The sequence below is a fragment of the Hyperoodon ampullatus genome (assembly GCF_949752795.1).
Source record: "Hyperoodon ampullatus genome assembly, chromosome: 3".
In the NCBI taxonomy this organism is placed as follows: domain Eukaryota; kingdom Metazoa; phylum Chordata; class Mammalia; order Artiodactyla; family Ziphiidae; genus Hyperoodon; species Hyperoodon ampullatus.
In genome coordinates, this window is record NC_136916.1 from 134330300 (window position 1) to 134355025 (window position 24726).

Here is a 24726-nt window from a genome sequence, read left to right on the forward strand (position 1 = left end):
AGATGCTTTTTAGTTTGATGTACTCCCACTTGTTTACTCTGAGCTTTTATTGCTTGTGCTTTTGGTGTCATATCCAAAAAAATCATTGCTAAAATCAATGTCAAGGAGGTTTCCCCTGTTTTCCTCTAGGAGCTTTATAGTTTCAGGTCTTACATTTAGGTCTTTAATCCATTTTGAGTTAATCATTTGTTTTTGAAGCATAGTTGATTTACAATGTTTCAGGTGTACAACAAAGTGATTCAGTCATATATATATTTTTCAGATTCTTTTCCATTATAGGCATTACAAGATATTGAATAGTTCCCTGTGCTATACAGTAGTTCCTTGTTGTTTATTTTATATATAGTAGTATGTATCTGTTAATCCCAAATTCTTATTTATCCCCCCCTCACTTTCCCCGTTGGTAACCATAAATTTGTTTTCGATGTCTGTGAGTGGAGTTAATTTTTGTGAGTCTAAACTTTAAAAAAAATTCATCTTTGACATCCTTAGCCATTTCACTCAGCTATTACCCAGCTAAATGCTACCAAACAAATACCATTTCTCTTGGAAGCATCACTACTTGTTGTAACAAACTTTTTGGAGCCATAGCTTTATTTTATTTAATTCTTCCCTCCTTTATCAGGGCTCTTCCCAATAGGAAGTGATTCACCATTTCAATCATTCATTCATTAAACAAATATTTACCAAACACAGGGTAGATGCTAAGGATGCAGTGGGGAGCAAACAGCAAAACAATTTAGGGCTCCTAGTCTGAGGTGTGGACCCACATCACAGTTCATAAAGGGAATGAAAGCAAGACCAAGAACATGGAGCATCTCACCTAGCATCTCAGAAAACTGTGACCCAAGTCATTGCGCGAAGGCTTTGATGCTGAGAAGGGATTTAGGTAAAGTAAATGCAGAACGGTTGAGAGTGCCTGAGATTCAGGCAGAAAAAGAGTAAACACGATTAAAGCAAGTAAGCAAGCAAAACTCCCCAAAGAAACACACACAAAAAGCTTCGCAGACTCTCCCTATCTTGGTCTGAGGAGTTAGCAGGTGAATCTCGTGAGACGGCGGTGAACCACGTTCTCCAGCAGCTGCGGAGGGGACCGACTGGACGCTCCGGGGATGGAGGCCTCGGGTCAGGGTCCCACCCACCGCTGTTTCGAGTCAGGCGTCTCCTCTGCGCCCTGGAACCGCGGCGCCCGGGCGCCCGGGTGTCCAGCGGGACCGCGGACTCGCCCCGCCTGGTTCGCAGAGCGAGGCCGGGGGTGGCGGCCCCGCCCCGGGAAAGGCGGGCCTGGCCCGGCGTATTTGAGGCGCAGTGCCGGCCGCCGCCCAGCCAGGACGACAGCACCTCTGCCGAAGCCACCCCCGCGGCGTGCGAGCTAGTGCCGAGGCGTCGGGTGAGTGGCGCGGGGCGCCGGGACGGGGGCGCGCACGGGCCTGCTGGCGGCTGAGCCTGGCAGGGCGAGGGCGCCCGGGCGCTGCTCGGTGCGCGGCCGGGACTTGACTTCCCGGGGGCCCGCGGGAGGGGGTCGCCGAGAAGGGAGAGCGGAGTCTGAGACTCGGGGAAAGTTAGCAACGCCTTACAAGGACTCACCTGCATTTACTCGCGGCGGACGGGTGTGTTACTCTCTGTGGCGACTGGGAGGCTCAGCCCCGGCATCGCGCCCTCCCGTCCCCGGCCGCCCAGGGCCGCCGGCGGTGAGCGGTGCGCGCGCGCGCATCACCCCAGCCGCCCGCTCCAGCTGGGCGGGAGGAAGCAGGCCCTCCTGCCCCCATTCCACAGAAGGTACTGCTCCCGGACTCTGTCGGGCGGCTCCACGACCCCTGACTTGGCTGTCGACCACTTGATCTTACTGTGGGATGGGAATGCGCTCTGCTACCAGGCCAACAGGGTCAGGGGCTGCAGCCTCTCCCTGGACGCTGATCCCGCAGAAAATGGTGCTGCCCCAAGGCTGAGTGGACATGTGCCCGGCTTGACAAAGACCGTACACCCTGAGTTTTTACAAATCAGTGACTCATCCCTGTCCAGATTTGGGCATTAACGATCTCACATCTGTGCCGGGGATATGTGGGGTGTGGCAGAATGTTGGTCCCAGGGTGCAGAGGCCTCCTAGCTGAGGCGGGGGTGGGGAGGCTTTTCAAACATGTTTGAGCATTTATTCTGGATTGTGAGTTGCTCAAATCAAAGCACTAAAATGCATGCACTTTGAGGAGCAGGAGCTCAGGGACGCAGGGCTTGAGGTTGTGCCTTATGCTTCATGCCCTCCCCTTAGCGATTCCTATTCCAGATACCGTGGAATATTTGTAAAGTGACTCCTGGGAGTTGGGTTGCTGGACAATGAGGACGGTTGGACCTCAGTGACCCAGTCTGTTTCTAGGATTCTGGAAAGGAATGGAAGAAAGGCTCATTTAGTTCTGAAGAAAATGATAGCAATGAAAATTGACCTCTTGGCACAGAGCATGAGAGAAAATTTTCACCAGCTTCCAAAATTCTGACTCATTTGCCTCAAGTTTATCTTCCATACTAGGAAATTGTTTCCATAAAAGTTAAAGTTTAATAATAAAAATTTATTGTTGCACAATAGTCTCCTTTTCAGACATTGACTTTGAATCCCTAGAGGAGAGTCTTTCATTCCTTTCATGGCTGTGCCCCATCCTTGATCTATGGGAGATTGGAGCTCTTTCCTAAGTTAATAATGTGTGGGCGTTATACTTAGAATCAGCATTTACGTCATATTCTTGGGAGAAGTTTGATGATGGGTCTTGAATGTTTTGAGTTTAGAAATATTAGGTGGTGCCTCACCAGGTTACATAAGAAGCAGAAAAGAAGGAGCATTGCTTGATAGATTGACCCCAAAAGCTAGTTTTTTGGGTTTTTTTTAAGACATGCTTTTCTTTTGTAAGTCACCAATGCCTTTTTAATTTTTATTTATTTATTTAAATTTATTTATTTTATTTATTTATTTTTGGTCGTGTTGGGTCTTTGTTGCTGCACGCGGGCTTTCTCTAGTTGCAGCGAGCTAGGGCTACTCTTAGTTGCGCTACGCGGGCTTCTCATTGCGGTGGCTTCTCTTGTTGTGGAGCACGGGCTCTAGAGCGCAGGCTCAGTAGTTGTGGCGCACGGGCTTAGTTGCTCCGCGGCATGTGGGATCTTCCCGGACCAGGGCTCAAACCCGTGCCCCCTGCACTGACAGGCGGACTCTTAACCACTGCGCCACCAGGGAAGTCCAAAAGCTAGTTTTTTTTAAAAAATGGAATATCAGATCTCACTCTGTTGAGGGGTCCTTAATCAATGACATTTTGCTATGCCACAAATATGCAGAAGTGCTTTATAAAGACTTTTTACTTACTTACTGCTCGTGAGGTCAAAGGCCAATATTGGTCTCACCTATGATTTAGATACTGTTTGCCTAGAACCTTCATCAGCCAGGCTCTAAATTTTAACTGTAATAGAGATATTTATTCATGTAGTAAAACTTGAGACTCTTATGTTACCTTAAATACCAGTTGGCTTGTAAACTTCATGTACCTGAGACTCATAGTAACTGATCTAAAACTTAGCCTCTCTTTCCTGTGATAGTTTGGGACATAGGCTTCTGCTGAGGACAGCTAGTTAATATTTTGTGTCTGGTGCCTGAACGGGTTCTTCTCATTAAATTCTGAGTGGTAAGCCTGCCAGGGCAGTAATTCCAATTTGCTGCTGACTAAGTATCATGTGTTCTCTCTTGACTGATGTTCAGCTTTTCCATAAGGGAAAAAAAAATCAGTAACTGAGAGGCACAAAGTAACTTTACCTTCCTTGATGCTGAGGAACAATGATGAAAAAGAAATCCTCGTAAAGGACCAGTTTCCTTTATTCTAACCAGCATCATTGAATTTGGCTTTGGTAAGTGGGCATTCCTCAAGGCCTGTCCCGTGTTTCAGCAAGGCCAGGACGTAGACTGCCTGTCCTGTGTTCTTTGGGGAGGAGTGTGGGCAGTGCTTGGGGTTCTGAGGAAATACGTTTGGGATCTACTTCCCTTACAGCTCGTATAAAAGTTGGGGCCCTTTGTGGGCAGAAATTTCAGAAGTGCTCCTGGGAACCCTGGCAACTGAATTAATTGCTACATGGGCCTAGAACAGCATAGTACAGTGGATAGCCACTCTTTATTAAAGGGCAGAGCTGCAATTAACAACCGATTAAAGTGGTCTGCGTTCTGACTCATGTTTAAATTCCTTATTCCAAAGCAATACTGAACTACTTTCTGTAGGTTTTTCCAAATGTGAAGACTCAGATAGTAGTTTTTAAAAGTTTTTGTCTTTGATGTAGTTTTTAAATGTTTTTGTCTTTGATGTAGTGTTTTTATCCTGGCTTTTCAAAATTCTCTGATTCTGGGAATGCCAGAGTTCACAAACCTATAGTACCTGTGGAGTGGGAAGATTTTTTAAATTTTACATTTGATTGTCTCTATAAGCTACTCCTCTAAAAAAAAAGAAAGAAAGAAAGAAAAAGAAAAAAGAAAACTTCCAGGCAAGTAAGGAAGATATTTACCCAAATAGATGTGTTGTTGTTTTTTTTATTCTTTTTTTGGTTCCTTTTTTTGTTTTTAAGTTCTAAGGTTGCTAACCTTGATTTCAAAAGAACATTGGTTAGAACCTGTTTCATCAGAGATCTGATGGTTGGGAGTTGACGTAATCAAAACAATGCATACCCAATTTTTGGAAAAATAAGCCTTTTCGGTTTAAATGTGGTTATAATTAGCAAAGTGACTGTGCAAAATGCCATCCTTGTATTCGATATCACTGCACACTGAGTCACCCAGCTAGTTTTCTGACAAAAACATGATCTTTTTTTTTTTTTTTAATTTACTCATTTTATTTACTTATTTTTGTCTGCATTGGGTCTTCATTGCTATGGGCGGGCTTCTCATTGTGGTAGCGCACAGGCTCAGTAGTTGAGGGTTACAGGTTTAGCTGCTCCACGGCATGTGGGATCTTCCCGGACCAGGGCTCGAACCCATGTCCCCTGCATTGGCAGGAGGATTCTCAACCACTGTGCCACCAGGGAAGTGCCCATGATCTCTTTTTAATTTGTTTACAATTTCAGCATGTTTATGCAGTTCTGAATGTTTAAGCCAGAGAATTAATTTCTAAATGAAGTAACTAACACTTTCGAAGGACTATACTTTAAAATTTCAAAGTGTGAGGTTTTATACTAATGTAAAATCAGCCTGAATTAGGAGTCAGGATGCTTGGACCCTGGTCCTTGGCCTGCCAATGACAGAATGACTTTGGGTCACCACTTTACCTCTCTGAGAGTCAGTTTCCTCACCTTTAAAGTGAGGATATTAACTTTTCCCTGTCAATCTCATAAGATTATTATCAGAATCAAAATAGGTAAGGTATGTGACAGTGTTTTGTAAACTGAAAAGCACCACATAAATGCAGGGTGTCATTATTCTAATGGGCTTGTCTAATGCGTCACAACACAATCCAAACTGTCATCCTTGGTGTCATGTGAAACACAGTAGAAATAAAGTGGAATCTGCTTTGTTTTTTAAATTGTTTGGGGCTAGTTGGAAAATAAACTGAATATGCTGGAACAGAAACTTTGAAAAGAATAAATGTTACATTTTGGAAATGTAAATGTAAATGTCTTTGTGTGAGTTTCTGGTTATGATCAGCCTTTAAACACATCTAAGTTTAATTGGATTTATGTTAATAAGACACTTTATGAGGCCAATGGAACAGATTTAGCTAGTTTTAACAATTGAAACTACCTTTCTGTTTTTTATTGACCTTCATAGGTACATTTATGTGAGGATACATATGCTAATTAGTCTACACCAGTGGTTCTCAAACCAGGCACAATTTTGCCCTCTTCCCGCTTCCCCCAGGGTTATTTGGCAACGTCTTAAGACATTCTGCATTATCACAATGTGGGGGGAGGGGTGCTACTGGCATCTTGTGTGTTGAAGCCAGGGATGCTGCTGCATATACTGCAATGCATGGGACAGCCCCTCCCTACAAAGTATCCCACCTGAAATGTCAGTGGTGTGAGGTTGGGAATAAGCCCGAACACGATGGGGATATTTAAAAGAAGTCAAAACACTTACAATGTTATTGCTGAGGCTTTGATACGTTGCCCAGGAGTGGAAGAAGAAGTTGTGTAATCAAAGTAACTAAGCTTTCTGCCCACTATGAAGTTCAAGATTGTTTCCTACTGGCATCCAAAATGAGAAGCTTTATTTTCTTGACTTAAGAAATGTCCTTTCTTTCTCTTTAACAACTCTTAAGTTCTCTCTGGGGTAGCAGCACAGTTTTCAAGGCAGTGGTAGCCTTTTGGGGAAGGAAGCACAGAAGAGCACCTGACTTTTGCTTTAAAAGATCAAATACTATATACTAAATACAGTGAATATAAGTCCTGGGAGAGTCACCGTGACTTCCTAATCAAATTGCTAGCAGTTTCCACGTTGGAAAACGGGCACAGTGATAACAGTGATAACCTGAGGGTTTCCAAATATATTTGAGAATGCCCAGATTAAAAGAGATGTGCAAAAAGAAAAAAATAATTTAGTGAAGGATAATATTTGCGTGTTATAAATAACAGCAGAGTAGGATAAAATATCTGGTGTATAAATAAAGCACACATTAAGTTCTAGGAGGAGGTCTGCCTGTTTGGTTTTTTTAACAATAAAATCTAATATTTTACATTTTTAGGACCTATCAAGTAGCCACCACTTACTCAATTATTTTAAGAATAATAATTGAGTGACTATCACAAATAGGCAACTTAAGGAAAGCAGCGGGAGCAGGTGTAAAACATCCTGTTTGGATGGGGCCTTGGCACAGGGGGAGGAGCCGGAGAAGCAAGAATGATGTCTCGGGGCCACCCTTTGAGGCAGCTGTGGGCAAGACCAACCCTCTCTGGTAGCATCCTACCCAAAAATATTTTCCTCCACATTGTCTGACTTTTTTTTTTTAACCTTAGTTGTTTGTTATACTGCCAGCCATTTCATTTGGAATAACAGGTATCTTTTAAAAAGGGAATAATCTTGTGCCCGCCTTTCTTCTTTATTGCTCCACATCGCAATCTCACCTTTCCTTCAAGGCTTAGCTCAAGCAACACTGTCTCTTTTTTTTTTTTTTTTTTTTTTTTTTTGCGGTACGCGGGCCTCTCACTGTTGTGGCCTCTGCCGTTGCGGAGCACAGGCTCCAGACGTGCAGGCTCAGCGGCCATGGCTCACGGGCCCAGCCGCTCCGCGGCATGTGGGATCTTCCCAGACCGGGGCACGAACCCATGTCCCCTGCATCGGCAGGCGGACTCTCAACCACTGCGCCACCAGGGAAGCCCAACACTGTCTCTTCCCCTGTTAGAAGTCACCTTTCGAGTTGTGACTTCCCACAGCATGCAGTCTGGCTCACAGCGTCCATCACTTGTCACCCCCTTCTGGCCTCTGGACCCTTTGGCCATACATCTTGGTCGATTTCATCTTCAAATCCAGACAGGAGCCACCCAGTGCCTGGTCCAGAGTAGGCATAAATGTGTACAAATGAATGAATAAATCAACAGCAGCAACTAGGTCTTGGCGGGTGGGGCTGGGAAGGCAAGGATTGTCTTTCAAATCTCAGTAGGAAGAACCAACTGCTTCCTCCCAAAACCCAGAGGAGGGCATGGGGCTGTTAGAGGGAACCGGAGGGGAGGTGGGTGAGATTAATGCACTGAACACTTTTTATGAGGTGGTAGAAAAAGAACACAGGAAGGAAGGTGAAGGAGGACCAAAAACCCAGGACTGTTTACATTTGTTACCTAGGAAAGGGGCAGAGATTTTATTCCCCGCCTCCCGCCTGCGTTGGATCACCGGGTACTCCCAGGATTCAGGCCACAGGCTAGTGTGATTAGAGTTTGAAGGTATGAGTTAAATAGGGCGTGGTGATCCAGGTGGAATGCATCCCCACCCTTTGATGAGACATTTTTGTGGTTCCCCGCTAATGATTTCAGCATATTTGACGAATAGACTGGCTTGTGTTAGGAGAATGCCTGTACCTTGACTAGACCTGCACAATGAGCTGTTTGTGATGTTGAATTCATACGGAAACCAGTGAAATCTTTTAGGATCAATAACCTGTGTTTGTTTGTTTGTTTCTCCTTTCAGGAAAATGGCAGACAGTTTTTCGGTAAGTGTTTTATGTCTGTTTTCCTACCCTAATATGTATACAGTCATGCAGGTTGAAGGTTGTTTGTTTTTTTTTTAACCACTCAAGTTTTCCTAACTCTCCCACGATGTGGCTTCCTCTGGCCTCACCCTTCCAATGAGGGCCTGTTAGCTGGAGTCTTGTTTTTCCAGCAACAGATTTGGGAAGAAAGCCAGGCAGAGAGAGGCCTGGGCCTCACTAACAGTAACCCCTTTACCCAAGGCCTAGGACAGAAGTGGGTGGATTCCACTGGCAGGAGCTGAGAAACCAGCTGAACAAAGGGCAGTGTGGTACAGTCTGAGCATCCTGATTGTTTTTGTTTTTTTTTTTAAATCCTGCAGTGCCCTCTACTCCTCCTCCTTTCCCAAATGCTGGAGTAAGAAGCAGCCAAAATAAATTCCTATTAGCATGCATGCTTATGTATTCTCAAATTCCTTAACAGAATGACTCACACCACCTACAGCCATGAGCTTGAGTTGTTTTCTAAATCCGGTTTACTTTCCGTCATCATCCAGCCCTCTGTTTATCTCTCCCCCTCCCCCAGACCCTATGGGCTCCCTTCACAGCCTCACTCTGCTGCCCCAATACCAGGTCTGGGGTTGGGTTCCTGATGCACCAAAGGGTCAGACAATCCTGGCAGATCATATTCAATCAACATAGACGTTTTTACTGAGTATCTTCCATATACCACCTAGCACTCTGCTAAATACTGTAGAAGTCAGAGAGGGAGAAGGCAGAGTCTCTTCCTGGAGAGAAAGGACACAAACCAACACTGGCACAGCATCTTGCGGTCTATAAAGAGCCGTCCCAAATGCTGCCTCATCTGTTCGTCACAACAATCACTTGAGATAAGATCATTATCCCTGTTACACAGACAAAGACACTAAGTCCTATACAAGTGACACGATGGCTCCAAGAGTTTGGAGCTCTTGAAGGATGGCACTGGATTTCAAACCAAATCTTGTGATTCCACATCCCAGGCTCCTCCCTGTGTACAAGGCAGCTTCTCTGATTCTAGCCTGGATGCCACTAAGTGGTGACTAACCTGGTGCACCTGAAGTGCAGTAGACATCCAGCAAAGGGAAGGCCAAGGCAACTGGCTCCAGCTTGGTGGAGGTTTTCCAGCCCAAATGCATCTTGATTTTCGTGATTGTTTTTCTCATGTCAGTTAGAAAGTATGTGCTTTTTATACAGAGGATGGCTAGCTCCTGACTTTAGCAAATTACAAAAAGGCAACCCTTAATGATCTGAGATGACGGAAAGCAAGAATAGAGTGATAAAGCATGTATAATCCTAAAGTCTAATTTTAGTCTTAGGAACTCAAAACTAATAGGTGGGGAAAATTTTATTGATATGAATTTCATATCTTCACCATATCGCTCTAATTCTTAGATCACATATTCCTGAAAATTCTCTTGTTGTGAATGTCTTTCATCCTGTAATTGTTTATGTCTTTCTTTCCAGCTTAATGATGCCTTAGCTGGGTCTGGAAACCCAAACCCTCAAGGATGGCCTGCTCCATGGGGAAACCAGCCTGCTGGGGCAGGAGGCTACCCGGGAGCATCCTATCCTGGGGCCTACCCTGGACAGGCACCACCCGGCCCCTACCCTGGCCAGGGACCTCCTGGGGGTTACCCAGGCCAGGCACCTCCAGGGGCCTACCCTGGCCCAACTGCATCTGGTTATCCTGGACCAACTGCACCAGGTGCCTACCCCGGGCCTGGGGTCTACCCACCTCCTGGACAGCCAAGTGCTCCTGGAGCCTACCCTGCTGCTGGCCCTTATGGCATCCCTTCTGGACCCCTGGTAAGATGGTGTTAGTCATTTCGTATGCTTGAATGTGACCAGGACAAAGCTAATGAAACACGTAGCAATTGTCTGGAGCGGTGGTGCCATCACTTTGTAGTGCTGTGGCTGGGAGCTGGCTCTGGGTACTGACCTGCAAAGGGCTTCCGGGAGAACTGAAGCTTTAAACTCACTGCTTAGAGCCGCTTTGCAAGGACCAGCCACAGTGTATGTTGGTCCAATAGAAAAAATAGTTGCTCATGTTGAGTTCAGTATGTGTGCTGTTAGAGTAAAGAGAAGCTAATGCATCTTTTGAAGGCATCTGTAAAGCAGCTTTAATATAAATCAAGTTAAGATCATAGCAATGGGGGAAGTTTTGGTTATTATTATTAATAAACACTGAGTATATAACATGTGCTAGCTGTGTGCTTCTACATGGATGATCTCATTCAACCCCATAAGCACCCTCTAAGATACTGTTATTATCCCCACTTCACAAATGAGGAAATGGGGCAATAAAGAGTTATACAACCTTCCCATGGTCATAGAGGGAACCTTTGGGGGAACCACGGTAATCGGGTTTTTAAAAACCTTCTAAAGATAATTTTGTGATCTAAGGATTAAATTTTCACTTACATTAAAACCCATTTTAATAAATGAATTCTAAGCATAAAACTCTGTGGGGCTCCAGCCACATCTCAGACACAGACCCTTCCCTTCCAGATGGTGTAGTTGGGAGAAAAGATACAGATATGAGGAAAGAGTTCAATAGCACAGGACTGCTGAGTTCCGGGAGGAAGCACAGGACTAGTACAGATCAGACAGATCAGTGCTAGAGAGTTCTAGAGAGAAAAGACTTGGGGTTGGTTGAACCCAGGGGGAAACAATTTTACAGGAAAAAGAGAAGAGGCCAAGGACAGAGCATTGGGAATATTTACAGTGCCTTGAACATAGAAGGTCAATAAATATTTGTAAAATGAACTGGGGAGGGTATTAATTGGAAAGTGTCCATTCTACAAATATCAAGTACCTGCCACATTCAAAGCACTCCTCAGGGCCTTGTGTGTGTGGAACACAGGGGGCCTCAGAAGCCCAGAAGGTACCACAGTGCCTGCCCACAGGGAGCAGAAGAACCTGACAAAGAATGTTCTATGACAAGGATCTTTCCAAAAAATAGGTCAAGTGGATGAGTCATAGATTGGAATGGGCCTTGTCATGAGAGATAACAGTGCTCCGAAAGGGAATATGTTCTGCCTTTGGCACCAATTAACGGATGGCCTTATTCTCGATTATTAGCTGCAGTTGTGTAGGGAGCCTTCTCTCTTCAGGCCCTGGGCAAGGCGGCCTGAGAGTCTGAAAAGATGGCTAAAGTAGGGTTATGTGTTATTCACACATATTAAAAGTGGTTGAACTTTAGCGATATCTTTTTCTTTCTTCCCTCAAGAAAACATGACTCTTTATTGATATATATATATATATATTTTATTCCCAGAATGTGCCTTATGACCTGCCTTTTTCCGGAGGAGTCATGCCTCGCATGCTGATAACAATCCTGGGCACAGTAAAGCCCAATGCAAACAGGTAAAGAGCCAAGTCAGCAAGTCTAACATATTTATTGATTGCTTTTGGAATAAAGGGTGATCTGTTTTGAATTTTGATACAGTTTTTAAAATTGCACATTTAGAATCTTGGCTATACCACAGTTTGGGATTTTCCCATAAATCAATATGCATTCCCACCAAGAAGACAGGGTTTCCCTCACTAAATCTTGTGTTTCTCCCAGAACCAGAATAAAACAGAGTTCTACTTTGTGAGGACAAAGAGGAAGAGCAGGAAAACCCATTCTGTTGGTTCTTCTAGGCAGTGAAAGCCTCAGGATTAAAGGAAAGTAGAGCCTTTGTAATGTAATGTTTGGCCATCCCTCCACCTCTGAGCCATAGATTGTCTAAAAAACAAAGCCCATCAAAAATTAGGGTCACAGGGCTTCCCTGGTGGCACAGTGGTTGAGAGTCCGCCTGCCAATGCAGGGGACACGGGTTCGTGCCCCAGTCCGGGAAGATCCCACATGCTGTGGAGCAGCTGGGCCTGTGAGCCATGGCCGCTGAGCCTGCGCATCCGGAGCCTGTGCTCCGCGGCGGGAGAGGCCACAACAGTGAGAGGCCCGCGTACCGCAAAAAAAAAAAAAAAAAAATTAGGGTCAGGGACTTCCATGGTGGTTCAGTGGCTAAGACTCCATGCTCCCAGTGCAGGGGTTTGATCCCTGGTCAGGGAACTAGAGCCCACATACCTCAACTAAGAGTTCTCATGTTACAACTAAAAAAGATCCCACATGCCACAGCTAAAAGATCCTGCATGTCGCAACGAAGATCCTGCGTGCCGCAACTAATACCCGGTACAGCCAAAAAAAAAAGAAAACTAGGGTCAAAGACAAAAAGATGCCTAGTTGATCTGAGAGCTTAAATATTATACCTCTCTGTCCTCATACTGGTACAAATCTCCCTGCAGTTGTGCAGGTCTTGGTGCACTCTCAGATTTGTGAGATTGGCCGCCATTTCCGTCTTCATACTGGGTGAAACAGCAGAGCCACAGATTCCCACGTTGTTGGCCTGGTCTACAGATGATAAGTGACAAGGTGGGGAACCCCAGTCTTCTGAGTAGACACTGTTTACTTAAAAGGTTTGAAAAGACTCTGCAAGTTAAAGACTTCGTAAAAATAAATCAGCCTCTGCCATTGGTACTGGTTTGGTTGAGGTGAGCTAGGGGTGGGTAAGACTTTGAGCTCACTTAGGAAAATCCATGCTGATTTACGGGCTGCCCTGGGATGTCTGGCTCTGGTTATATTTATTATATTATATTATATTATATTATATTATATATATTATATATAATATATATATTATATATAATATATATTTATATATAATATATATTATATATAATATTATATATATAATATAATATATTATATTATATTATCACCACTGGTTATATTTATATATAATACAAGCAGGCTAGGGCTATCCTGAAGCTGTTCAGTATGTCTGTCCTTGAGGTTAGTAGTACTATTAAAGCTCCTAGATTAATTAATATCTGTTTCTGGGTCTTATAGACAGGACAAAAAAGGTACAAATTCCAGCTGTGTACACAGGTTTATTTAAGAATCTATAAACAGCCTCTGTGAGTGCCTGTCATCTTGATCCTCGGGAATCGGCAGGAGCAACCTCCTCTGTTACCAGGAGGTGGACTCAGATTCTGATCTGATCATTTTACATTCAGCTAACCAGTTCACTCCACCTCCAGCCAGCCTCCTCTGGTTCTACGTGGTAGTCACTACCCTAAGCCAGCTCTTCCTTCCACACAGCATATACAGCTTCTCTCAGCACAATACTTCCCTACACAATAAAGCTTGTCTCACAGCAAGTTACACAACATATATATTCTCTGCCTGTGTCCTTATCCATCTTGCCTCCCAAAATAACATAGGACCCAGCGCCCTGATCCTCTGCAGACAGCACTCACGATTTGGTAATATCTGCTCTCCTCCTGCTGCAGCTGCTGTCACGCAGGACCACACTGGTATCTTTGCCTTATTTACGACTGTTGCACTAAAAAGGTTAGTTCCAATAACAATAGAGATGTCGACTGAGACTGTGGCAGGTCAAAACCAATTTTGGTTGAAATGATTAAGGTGGTAGTAAACTGAGAAATATATTGCTTTGATCTGCAAAATCTATGTGAGCAATTATATGGAAGAAAAAAATCCTTACGGTGGTAGAGTTGACAATTATCTTCCTTTTCACTGCTGAGAAAATACAGGCATTGCATATTTAGTCAAATACAAATTCTATTGCCATTTGACCATATTGGTCCTTTCCCTGTGAATTTAATCATTGGTGGTTGTATGTGTCTGTTACTGGGTGAATGAAATACCCAAGGAATCATTGTTAGTAGGTCTAGAAAGCAGACCTTGCTTTTTTTTCTTAAATTTTACTCAATTGAATTTTCTTTTTTAAAAAATTTATTTTATTTACTTTTGGCTGCGTTGGGTCTTTGTTGCTGTGTACAGGCTTTCTCTAGTTGTGGTGCACGAGCTTCTCATTGTGGTGGCTTCTCTCGTTGCGGAGCACAGGCTCTAGGCCTGCAGGCTTCAGTAGTTGTGGCACATGGGCTCAGTAGTTGTGGCCTACGGGCTCTAGAGTGCAGGCTCAGTAGTTGTGGTGCACGGGCTTACTTGCTCCATGGCATGTGGGATCTTCCCGGACCAGGGCTTGAACCTGTGTCCCCTGTATTGGTAGGTGGATTCTTAACCACTGCACCACCAGGGAAGCCCACAGACCTTGCTTTAAAACAAGAGCACCAGCTGCTTCGGAGGTTAGTGCTCTGGGGAGCACACTTTGAGAAACTGTGGGGTAGGGGTAATACTTTAACAGCCAGATAACTTGTGTTTGTATTAACATCCAAGGAGAGGGAATAGGGTAGAAAGTTTATCCAGCACTTCCATTAATTCCACTTCACATCATGGAATGTTTAGTACATGTATTATTATGACTTTACAACTTAGCAATAGGATACTGAATATTAACTATATTTTCTCATTCTTGCTATTTTAGGACTAGGTTTTTGGTTAACTATGAGGAAGCCAGGTATTTGATAGCACTTTTTTATGTGACTGCCTTACTTTTTTTTTTTTTTTTTTAAGAAGATGTTGGGGGTAGGAGTTTATTAATTAATTAATTTATTTTTGCTGTGTTGGGTCTTCATTTCCGTGCAAGGGCTTTCTCTAGTCGTGGCGAGTGGGGGCCACTCTTCATCGCGGTGCGCGGGCCTCTCACTGTCGCGGCCTCTCTTGTTGCGGAGCACAGGCTCCAGATGCGCAGGCTCAGTAGTTGTGGCTCACGGGCCCAGTTGCTCCGCGGCATGTGGGATCTTCCCAGACCAGGGCTCGAACCCGTGTCCCCTGCATTAGCAGGCAGATTCTCAACCACTGCGCCACCAGGGAAACCCCGACTGCCTTACTTTTAACAGGGATTAAAAGTAACCTGGCAGGGCAGGTAAAAGGTAGCCATCATTTCCACAATGTCAGGTATAAAGTGCCCTCAAAGTGGCCCCAAATCTCTACAAGGAAACCCTGACCCTTTTTGTTTGTTTATTTTTGGCTGCACTGGGTCTTTGTCGCTGCGTGCTGGCTTTCGTTCATTGCGGCGAGCGGAGACCACTCTTCGTTGCGGTACGCGGGCTTCTCATTGCGGTGGCTTCTCTTGTTGTGGAGCACGGGCTCTAGGCACCCGTAGTTATGGCACGTGGGCTCTAGAGCACAGGCTCAGTAGCTGTGGAGCACGGGCTTAGTTGCTCCGTGGCACGTGGGATCTTCCCGGACCAGGGCTCGAACCCGTGTCCCCTGCATTGGCAGGTGGATTCTTAACCACTGCACCACCAGGGAAAAAAAATAGAATGCTTCATGAATTTGCGTGTTATCCTCGCCCAGGGGCCATGCTAATCTTCTCTGTACGTTCCAATTTTAGTATATGTGCTGACGAAGCGAGCGCACCTTAACTGTTTTTATGTGTAGAGAGTAAAAAGGGAATTATAGCTGAATATGATATCACCAAAGACAACGAGGCCAAAAAACTCAACACATATTGTCTTGTTTACTTTGAGATACTGTGGTAGTGCATCGAATACAGTAGTTCCCCCTTATCTGAGGTTTCGCTTTCCACGATTTCAGTTACCCAGAGTCAATCGCGGTCTGAAAATATTAAATGGAAATTCCCAGAAATAAGCAATTCATAAGTTTTAAGTTGCCACTGTTGTGAGCAGCATGGTGAAATCTCACGCTGTCCAGCCCCATCCTGCCCAGTACGTGAAATCATCCCATTGTGCAGCATATCTGGCCTATTAGTCTCTTAGTAGCTGTCTCAGTTATCAGATCCACTGTCATGGTACCCTGGTGCTTGTGTCCAAGTAACCCTTATTTTACTTAATAATGACCCCAAAAGCAAGAGTAGTGATGCTGGCAATTCATATATGCCAAAGAGAAGCTATAAAAGGCTCCTTTTAAGTGAAAAAGGGAAGGTTCTTGACTTAATGGAAAGAAAAAAATTGTATGCTGAGGTTGCTAAGATCTATAGTAAGTACAAATATTCTGTCCATGAAATTGTGAGAAAGGAAACTCATGCTAGTTTTTTTTTTCCTGTCATACCTCAAACTGCAAAAGTTACAGCCCCAGTGCATATAAGTGCTTAGTTCATATGGAAAAGGCATTAAATGTGTACAATATTTTGAGAGAAACCACATTCACATGACTTTTACAACAGTATATTGCTGTAATTGTTCCATTTTATTATTAATCTCTTACTGTACCTAATTTATAAATTAAACTTTATCATAGGTATAGATGTATAGGAAAAAAGTGTGCGTGTACAGCTAGCCAGCTAGCTAGGTAGCTAAACAGATATTTGGTTCGCGGTACTATCCATGGTTTCAGGTATCCACTGGGGTCTTAGAACATACCCTCTGCACATAAAGTGGAACTACTGTACTTGGCCCACTATACTTTCCAGTTTGAACCCATTCTCTGGTTTATTTGCTTTCTGTTTAGAAATTTTCCCTGTATTTTATAAATGATTTGCTCTTTAGAAAATTTTATGTTCTTCACTTGATGCAAATGTACAACTTGAATAATTTTACTAACTCTGGTCTTTGGTTTAAAACAGACTTGCTTTAGATTTCAAGACAGGGAGTGATGTCGCCTTCCACTTTAACCCACGCTTCAACGAGGACAACCGGAGAGTCATCGTTTGCAATTCGAAGCTGAATAATAACTGGGGGAAGGAAGAAAGACAGACGGTTTTCCCATTTGAAAGCGGTAAACCTTTCAAAGTAAGTTATTGCTATTATTATATATTGATAATGTATATTTCTCATGGGGAATCACTCTTAAACCACAATGCACTGGAAATGAATTTTCATCAGCTGTCCTGGGACACCTAACCAGTACATGTGCTCTCCATACCAGGGGACTGGTCTCAGAAATAGTGGCACTCTCCCCAACTCCATTCAGGCACCTTACCGTCACCCATTACCACCCTTCTGAGTTTAAGCTTTTCTGGAAGTGAGAAAAATAGCATCTTAAATTAAAAAAGTAGAAAGTCTTTATGGTACAGTTGGGATGAGACTTAATTCCTCAAAACAACATAGTTAGCACGGCTATCAAAATGAAATTTTTATTGGATTTCCCTGGCAGTCCAGTGGTTAAGACTCCGTGCTTCCAATGCAGGGGGCGTGGGTGCAATCCCTGGTTGGGGAACTAAGATCCCACATGCCATGTGGCGTGGTCAAAAAAAAAAAAAACCTAAAATGTTTAAATTTAAAAGTAATACATACTTGTTTTATGAAAAGAAAAATTTATAGATTTTTAAAAAATTAACTAAAAAGTCCTCCATCCTTTACCACTTCCCCCATCCTCACAAAGGTTGCAACTTGAGTATCTTTCCAGTGTTTTCTATGACAAGCAACACACTTTTTTTTTTTTTTTGCGGTACGCGGGCCTCTCACTGTTGTGGCCTCTCCCGTTGCGGAGCACAGGCTCCGGACACGCAGGCTCAGCGGCCATGGCTCACAGGCCCAGCCGCTCCCTGGCATGTGGGACCTTCCCAGACTGGGGCACGAACCCGTGTCCCCTGCATCGGCAGGCGGACTCTCAACCACTGCACCACCAGGGAAGCCCACACTTTTTATTTTTAAGCACTGCTTCAACAAATATTTATTAGGTCCACAGTATCGGGTAAGGGCTGATTATAGAGTGGGTTATAAAACAGCTAGACTGCCAGCTCCTCAAGGGCAGGGTCTAACAGGGACCATATTCTACATTTGGTGGACATCTTTCCTTATGAGAACATTGCCACCTAATAGTACTTCATTGTTCAGATGTGTAATAATTCAGTCAGTACCCTACTGAGGAAAATTTGGTGTATGGAAATATTCCAAACAAATCAAACCGGGAAAGTTTTATTTATTTTACTAAAATACTGTGAGAGCTATCCTTATAAATCTTTGCTTCCTAGAATAACTTTACTCAAAGAATACACATGTTTAAAATTTAGATAAGGATATTGCCAAAGTGCTGCTTCCAAAAGGATGTAAGGATTAACACATCCTCTAACTACTGGGAGAGTATGTTTCCCTTACTCTTGCCAAAACTGGTTATTATCCATCTTCATAACATTTGCCACTCTAAGTAGAGGATTCCTATTTTAGCATTTATTTTTAGTTTTAGTCTTAGGTGTTTGAGGCCATACAAAAACTTTAGGTTTTTATGTAGATAAATTATTAATCTTTTCCTCGGTGGCTTCACCTATATATCCTTCTAACAATTTTATCATTTTGTTTTGTTTAAATCTTGAATAAGTTGGAGTTTATTTTTGCTGTAAAGTTACTTTTTTATGACTTTAATTAGTTCTACAATTGATCATAAAGGTGAAATGCTGGACATCCTGAGCTCAGGCCAGACTGGTTTTGAGATGAATGGGCATTCCTAACAGTTTTGTGTTCGTGCCATTTCAGATACAAGTCCTGGTTGAAGCTGACCACTTCAAGGTTGCGGTCAATGATGCTCACTTGTTGCAGTACAATCATCGGGTGAAAAATCTCAGGGAAATCAGCAAACTGGGAATTTCTGGTGACATAAATCTCACCAGTGCTTCGCACACCATGATATAAAGGGGCAGATACTTTTTAAAGAAATGAAATTGAACGTAAACCTTACACATTTAAAAGTTTCATGTTCACTATGAGTGAAAAATTGTACCTTTATTCATCAATGTCCTTCTTGCAAATCATCCATTTAATAAAGAGTTACCTGTCTTTATATGTCATTTAATTGGGGCAGTTTATTCTTGATAATGCGCAGTGGACTCAATGGAAAAGGACTCAATGGAAAAAGAAATATGTAGCAATGTTAATACTGCATTAGAGTCTCCCAAAGTTTTCAATATTTGCTAAACTATTTTTTAAAGAGGAGGGACTTCCCTGGCAGTGCAGTGGTTAAGACTTCACCTTCCAATGCAGGAAGTGCGGGTTCATCCCTGGTCAGGGAGCTAAGATCTCACATGCCTCATGGCCAAAAAACATAAAACAGAAGCAATATTGTAACAAATTCAATAAAGACAAAAAAAATAAAAGTAAATAGGAGTAAATACTACCCCCAAATTAACCTGTCCAACAGATGCTACAAAGAAATCGTTCTATTTCTTACTTCAGGAAACATAATATATGCAGGAAGTGAGAAAAGCAGAAAGAAAAAGTTTACATATAGGGGACCCATAGACAATTACTGTTAGCATTCTGGTATATTTCTCTGGACTCCTTTTAACTATTTCATCTCTCTAAACTATACTTCACTGCTTTCAAATCAGTAATTGATACCAATATCAGACAATCTTCCCGTGGGTTCTTTTGGTTTTATGAAATCTCCAGATTTGTAGAGGGAAAAAAAAGTAGGTTTTTAACTAGAAATGTAATCAGCTTGAAAAAGTTAATAGTTTCCATTGTTAATACTCTCAGCCATGCCTTTCTGCCCTTCCTCATTACCAGCAAGGCCAAAGATTAATATAATTTCAAAACCAGGATGTGCTCACATCACCTCATGTTATAGGAGACCAAATAGTATTTGATCTATTATTGTTTCTACAATACCATCTTCTCAAGTATTTTGTTGCCACAGGTTGGGTCCCCCAGGAGGCAAAGAGATTAGAATGCAAGAGGTTTATGAAGGAGTGACCTTTTTCTCAACAGGTGTGGAGACGAGAAGGCACGCAATTAGGCAGAGTAAAAGTTGAGCATCCATGCCTCAGCCTACATTATAGGGGTTATGAGCTGGGATGATGTTTTAGAGCTGTCGAGAGGGGGATGCCTTCATATTTTCACTTCAGTCAGTGGATACAGGCCACCTAGGAAACAGTCTGATCTTGGGTGAAGTGGCTTTCTTCACCTGAGACAGTTCTCACACAGGATGATTCCCAAGGACTGTCTGCTAGCAGCAGTTATAGCAACTAAAGAAATGAGTCCTTCAGTCCTAAAGTGGGATGTGAGCAGCATATCACGGCTCATTTCAAAAAGTATGTTAATTCCTTATTCTAACATTCTGATCTTGACTGTTCTACTCCAGTGATTAAAGTAAGCTATGGAGAAAAAAGGGAATTTGGTTTACACAAAATTACTTAAATCCTCTGAGCCTTCATTCCTTTGTCTGTAAAATGAACTGTATAATACATTTTATAACACATCTTTTGTCTATAAAATGGGTTACTATGACCATTGAATAAATATTGTTTGCAAAGAGGTTGTCATATAGTAGGTCCTCAATAAATGGAAATTCCATTTTTTTTAATTTTTGGAAAGGCTCTTGTTCTACCCAGTTTTCTTTCATTTTGTCTTTAAAGATTTTCTTAATACCTCGTAATTCTAGAATCCAGTAGCCCAAGGACACTCTCTCTAGTTGTAGGACACACTGATGGCTGCCTACACAACTCATTCCTTGCTTCCTAACAGTCCTGGTTTTACCCAGGTATAATCCCAGATAAAATAGGGAAACCTGATTAGTTTAAGCAAACCCCAGCTGATCTGCAGATGGAGATGTGGCATTAGCTGGCCTAACCAGACTAAAGGGAAGGACACAGCTCTGATTACCACCAGCAACCATCATGTGACTCCAAAAGGACCCAGCTTTAGAGACACTGACACCAAGGATGCCAGAATGAACTATGAACAGATGTTGGACTTCGATGGCATCATTGAGCTGTTGATTGTAAAATGCCTGAAATCACCCTGACAACTTGTGAAATAATAAATTTCCTTACTGTTAAGCCAATTCGAGTTCAATTCATTATCACTTAATAGCCAAAAGCTTTCTAAATGATTCAATAGTGCATCTTATTAAACCTACAAAAAAAATCATGTTTAGTCACATTGTTTTATTCTCATCTACTTTATCCTTGAGGGCAAATATTACTTTATTGTTATGTTGCATTTTTTAAAAAAATTCATTTATTTGGTTGCGCCAGGTCTTAGTTGAGACAGGCAGGCTCCTTAGTTGTGGCTCCAGGGCTCTTGAGTTGCAGCTCGCCAGCTCCTTAGCTGTGGCACATGGACTCCTTAGTTGTGGTATGCATGTGGGATCTAGTTCCCTGACCAGGGATCGAACCCAGACCCCCTGCATTGGGAGCTCGGAGTCTTATCCACTGCACCACCAGGGAAGTCCAATTGTTGCATACTGCTTTATATAGATTCTAAGTCTTGGGTTGCTTTGTACCCATCTCTTTTACATGTTCATGGCCCTGGGCCCTTAGAAAACGCTAACTTTTGCATAAAATGTTTCTTTGTTCTGAATGTCTTGCTTGAATTATTCAAAAATGGGCTGTTAAAGCTGCTTTTATATTTTGTTAAGACTAGGCATTCTGAGACTATGCTTCTAAACCAGCACCTCACATAGTCTCCTAACTGCTCACGTGGGCTTGATAATAAATACTGTCTTTTCCACAAGCCTCCTCTGACAACAAAAGTAGATGTGCTTTCCTTTCTTGTTTGGAAACTCCTCATCTTAAAGGACTATCCATAAAGTTGCTGCTTGTTTGGTGAATACCTCGAACACTCACCTCATTTGCAAACAGAAATAACTGGATCCAGGTCTGGTGACAAGCTTTAGCTACAATGAGTCATCTTGGTGCTCTGTTATTCTGATCACCCTGTCTTCTACAAATCCTGTAGTTAAGAGTTTTATAAAAGAGAAAATATTTCGAACGCATTAAGTGATTGATATAATTCTCTTTAAGGGAAGGCAGCATTTCCTTCAAAGGCTGTCAGTCACGTCAAGGGGAAAATGAAAAAAAAAATACAAGAATTTAATGGGAACCGCTTATAATTTAACCATTTGAAACTGCAGCATGTAAACTGACTTCAGAATCCAGAAAGCTCATCTAAAGAAACTCAACACACCCTGGAAAATGCAATATGCAAAGCTGTTCAACATCAACAAATTTAAGAGTTCAAATTAAGAATAAAGTATAAAGGAATGCAAATATTTCTGTCAGAGTTTAACATTGTATTTTGATTAAATGAAAGAATGTTCATTAGCTCTGAGTAGGTATACTTAACATTTAAGCTTATACATTTTAAACAAGAGAGGCAAGGCACAGTACATTTTTATTCTGCATGGTTAATATACAAAATATCCCCACTTCCTTTGAGAAACAGTATCCTATCTAAAACATACTTTGATGAACACTGAATATTGAAATAGTATACAGTTGTTCCTCAGAATCCTGGGGTGGGGGGTATTGGTTCCAGGACCCCCCTCCTCCCCTGGCACACACACACGAATATCAAAATTCAAGGATGCTCAAGTCCCCAACAGTAGGCCCTCAGTATACGGAGGGCTGCTGTATGACACTATATAAATGGATTGAATAGAAGTGAACACAAATACATATTCTTCAACTTTTCAATATACTAAGAATATACCACAGCACTGATAACATGAAAAATGTCTGGATTTATTTTTAAATTCAAAATTCTTCTGGTTGATCTCCACTGAGGGGCCTTAGAGGTGAAAACGTAATCAGGTTACCACCAAAGGGAATGTGTCTGGTATGTTCTTGATGTCTTCTTTCCACCTGAGTGAATGTGTTACTGCAGTTTAGGCCTGGCTAGAGAATAAATTTAGAGAAGTCACTAAAGTAACCATCAAGAGTTTCACCAACTAAGTTTTCAACATTGCAAATTAGTAATGGATTAATTAATAATATAAATGACATTTCTTATACACAATAAAAAATTATTAATAACATGATTATGCTACTTTCCATGGATCTAATTTCAAACATATAGTTTTTTTTAACTGAAAAGCATATTAGGAACATACACCTTAAAAGGTGATTAGTAATATGTAAATGGACTTTAGCAACATATGCAGGATGAATAAAACTGAGGCCACTTATGCAGATTCCACAAATCCTAGTCCATATAATTGTACTTAATAGGTCTTTTACTAGTGTGATCCTGCTGGGATCCTTTTCTTTGTTCCCTCTCAAACCCTACTTCAAGTTCAAATGATGCATAGAGCTAGTAATAATGTGGGTCTAAAATAGACAGGTGGACCTATTAAAAAAAAAATCCAAAAATATAAATTCTAAAATTTATGGAAGTGGAAAATAATTCACAGGGAGACTAAGTTTTAAGATACTAAGATTTATCAACAAGATAATATATGATAACTGTGAAGCAATTTTAATCATATTACTAATGTATCAAAAATAGAATATTATGATTCATTAACGTCCAGATTTACTTATAATACCACATATTATCAGAACCAATCATTCAGAATTCAGCTCTGAGAACAAGATTAAATCAGGTTTATATAAATTGGCCTTATGCTGAAATCCCTGTCCCTCTAGGTCTCAGCCTAGGATTAAAGAAGCCCAAGACTGGGACTTCCCTGGTGGCGCAGTGGTTAAGAATCCGCCTGCCAATGCAGGGGACACAGGTTCAAGCCCTGGTCTGGAAAGATCGCACATGCCGCAGCAACTAAAGCCCATGAGCCACAACTACTGAGCCTGTGCTCTAGAGGCCATGAGCCGCAACTACTGAGCCCGTGCGCCTAGAGCCCATGCTCTGCAACTTACAACGAAGAGTAGCTCCTGCTTGCCACAACTAGAGAAAGCCCGCACGTAGCAACGAAGACCCAATGCAGCCAAAATAAATAAATAAATAAATAAATAAATTTAAAAAAAAAAGAAGACTTGGACTGGGACTTCCCTAGTGGTGCAGTGGTTAAGAATCTGCCTGTCAATGCAGGGCACACCGGTTCGAGCCCTGGTCCGGGAAGATCCCACACGCTGCGGAGCAACTAAGCCTGTGTGCCACAACTACTGAGCCTGCACGCCTAGAACCCATGGTCCACAACAAGAGAAGCCACCACAATGAGAAGCCCGCGCACCGTAACAAAGAATAGCCCCCGCTCACCACAACTAGAGAAAGCCCGTGTGCAGCAACGAAGACCCAATGTAGCCAAAAATAAAATAAATAAATTTATTTTTAAAATAAATAAATAAAGAAGGCCAAGACTAAGAACGAACAGTGTGGTTGCAGTAACACACTCCATTCAGCTCCTGAGATGTAGCCAGCCCAGAAGGCTGAATACAAAGAAGGCATCTTCGGAAGATAATAAAAGCCAACATATTCAGAGGTCCTTAAGGAATTAGTGGCTTAAGGAAGCCAAGCATTTGCCAGCCTTCATGAGGTTAACAAAAATTGTTTCTGTTTGATCCTACATTTGCCTTAATGAATTTTTTATATTCTGAGATCGAAGATTAGCAAACCAAAGCCACTCCCTGATTTATTTTAGCAATTGGTCCTGGAAAATTTCAAGGTAAGGTTATAAACCAGAGTTGTTGACCATGCCACATGTTAGAATCGCCTGACAAACGTCCTAATACAGATCATTGAAATAAAAATATCTGGCAGTTGGGCTGAAAGCCAATGCTGTAAGCACTTAGTAGGCAAGAGAGCACTATTCCATTCATGCCCTACTATTCAGTGCCAGCATCCATGAATGAGAATCAGACAGCTCTGCCTAAAGAGGAATTTATAGTTAATAAGGGAAATAGATTCCTGAAAGTACAATATGTTTTAGGAATACAGTATCATTTATTCATATTATACTCTTAATAAGAGATTCAGTGTGTGCACTGTATGCATTGTTCACCTGTGCCTATAC

At 42.3% G+C, this 24726-nt stretch overlaps 2 protein-coding genes across 2 annotated transcripts in view; one reads left to right on the plus strand and one right to left on the minus strand.

Annotated features, from left to right (window-relative positions):
* Positions 1–1310: 1310 nt before the first annotated feature.
* On the plus strand, positions 1311–18826 carry LGALS3 (galectin 3). Its single transcript, XM_079699804.1, has 6 exons — positions 1311–1390; positions 8129–8150; positions 9633–9974; positions 11446–11534; positions 16667–16832; positions 18516–18826. The coding sequence occupies exons 2-6, from the start codon at positions 8133–8135 to the stop codon at positions 18669–18671; spliced, it is 771 nt and encodes a 256-aa protein (XP_079555930.1). The 5' UTR covers positions 1311–1390; positions 8129–8132; the 3' UTR covers positions 18672–18826.
* A 3307-nt stretch (positions 18827–22133) lies between these two features.
* DLGAP5 (DLG associated protein 5) overlaps positions 22134–24726 on the minus strand; it is a gene marked incomplete at its 5' end in the record, with an annotated part of 37412 nt that continues 34819 nt past the window's right edge. Inside the window, one exon of the mRNA XM_079700669.1 lies at positions 22134–22654. Within this exon, the coding sequence (XP_079556795.1) occupies positions 22514–22654 (141 nt within the window). The 3' untranslated portion in view covers positions 22134–22513. The remainder of the gene's footprint in view (positions 22655–24726) is intronic.

Excerpts from the sequence above, each read along its gene's own strand:
- LGALS3 (XM_079699804.1), top strand. Across the intron at positions 9,975-11,445 it reads GCATCCCTTCTGGACCCCTG|AATGTGCCTTATGACCTGCC; the intron begins GTAAGATGGTGT and ends TTTTATTCCCAG. Across the intron at positions 11,535-16,666 it reads GTAAAGCCCAATGCAAACAG|ACTTGCTTTAGATTTCAAGA; the intron begins GTAAAGAGCCAA and ends GGTTTAAAACAG.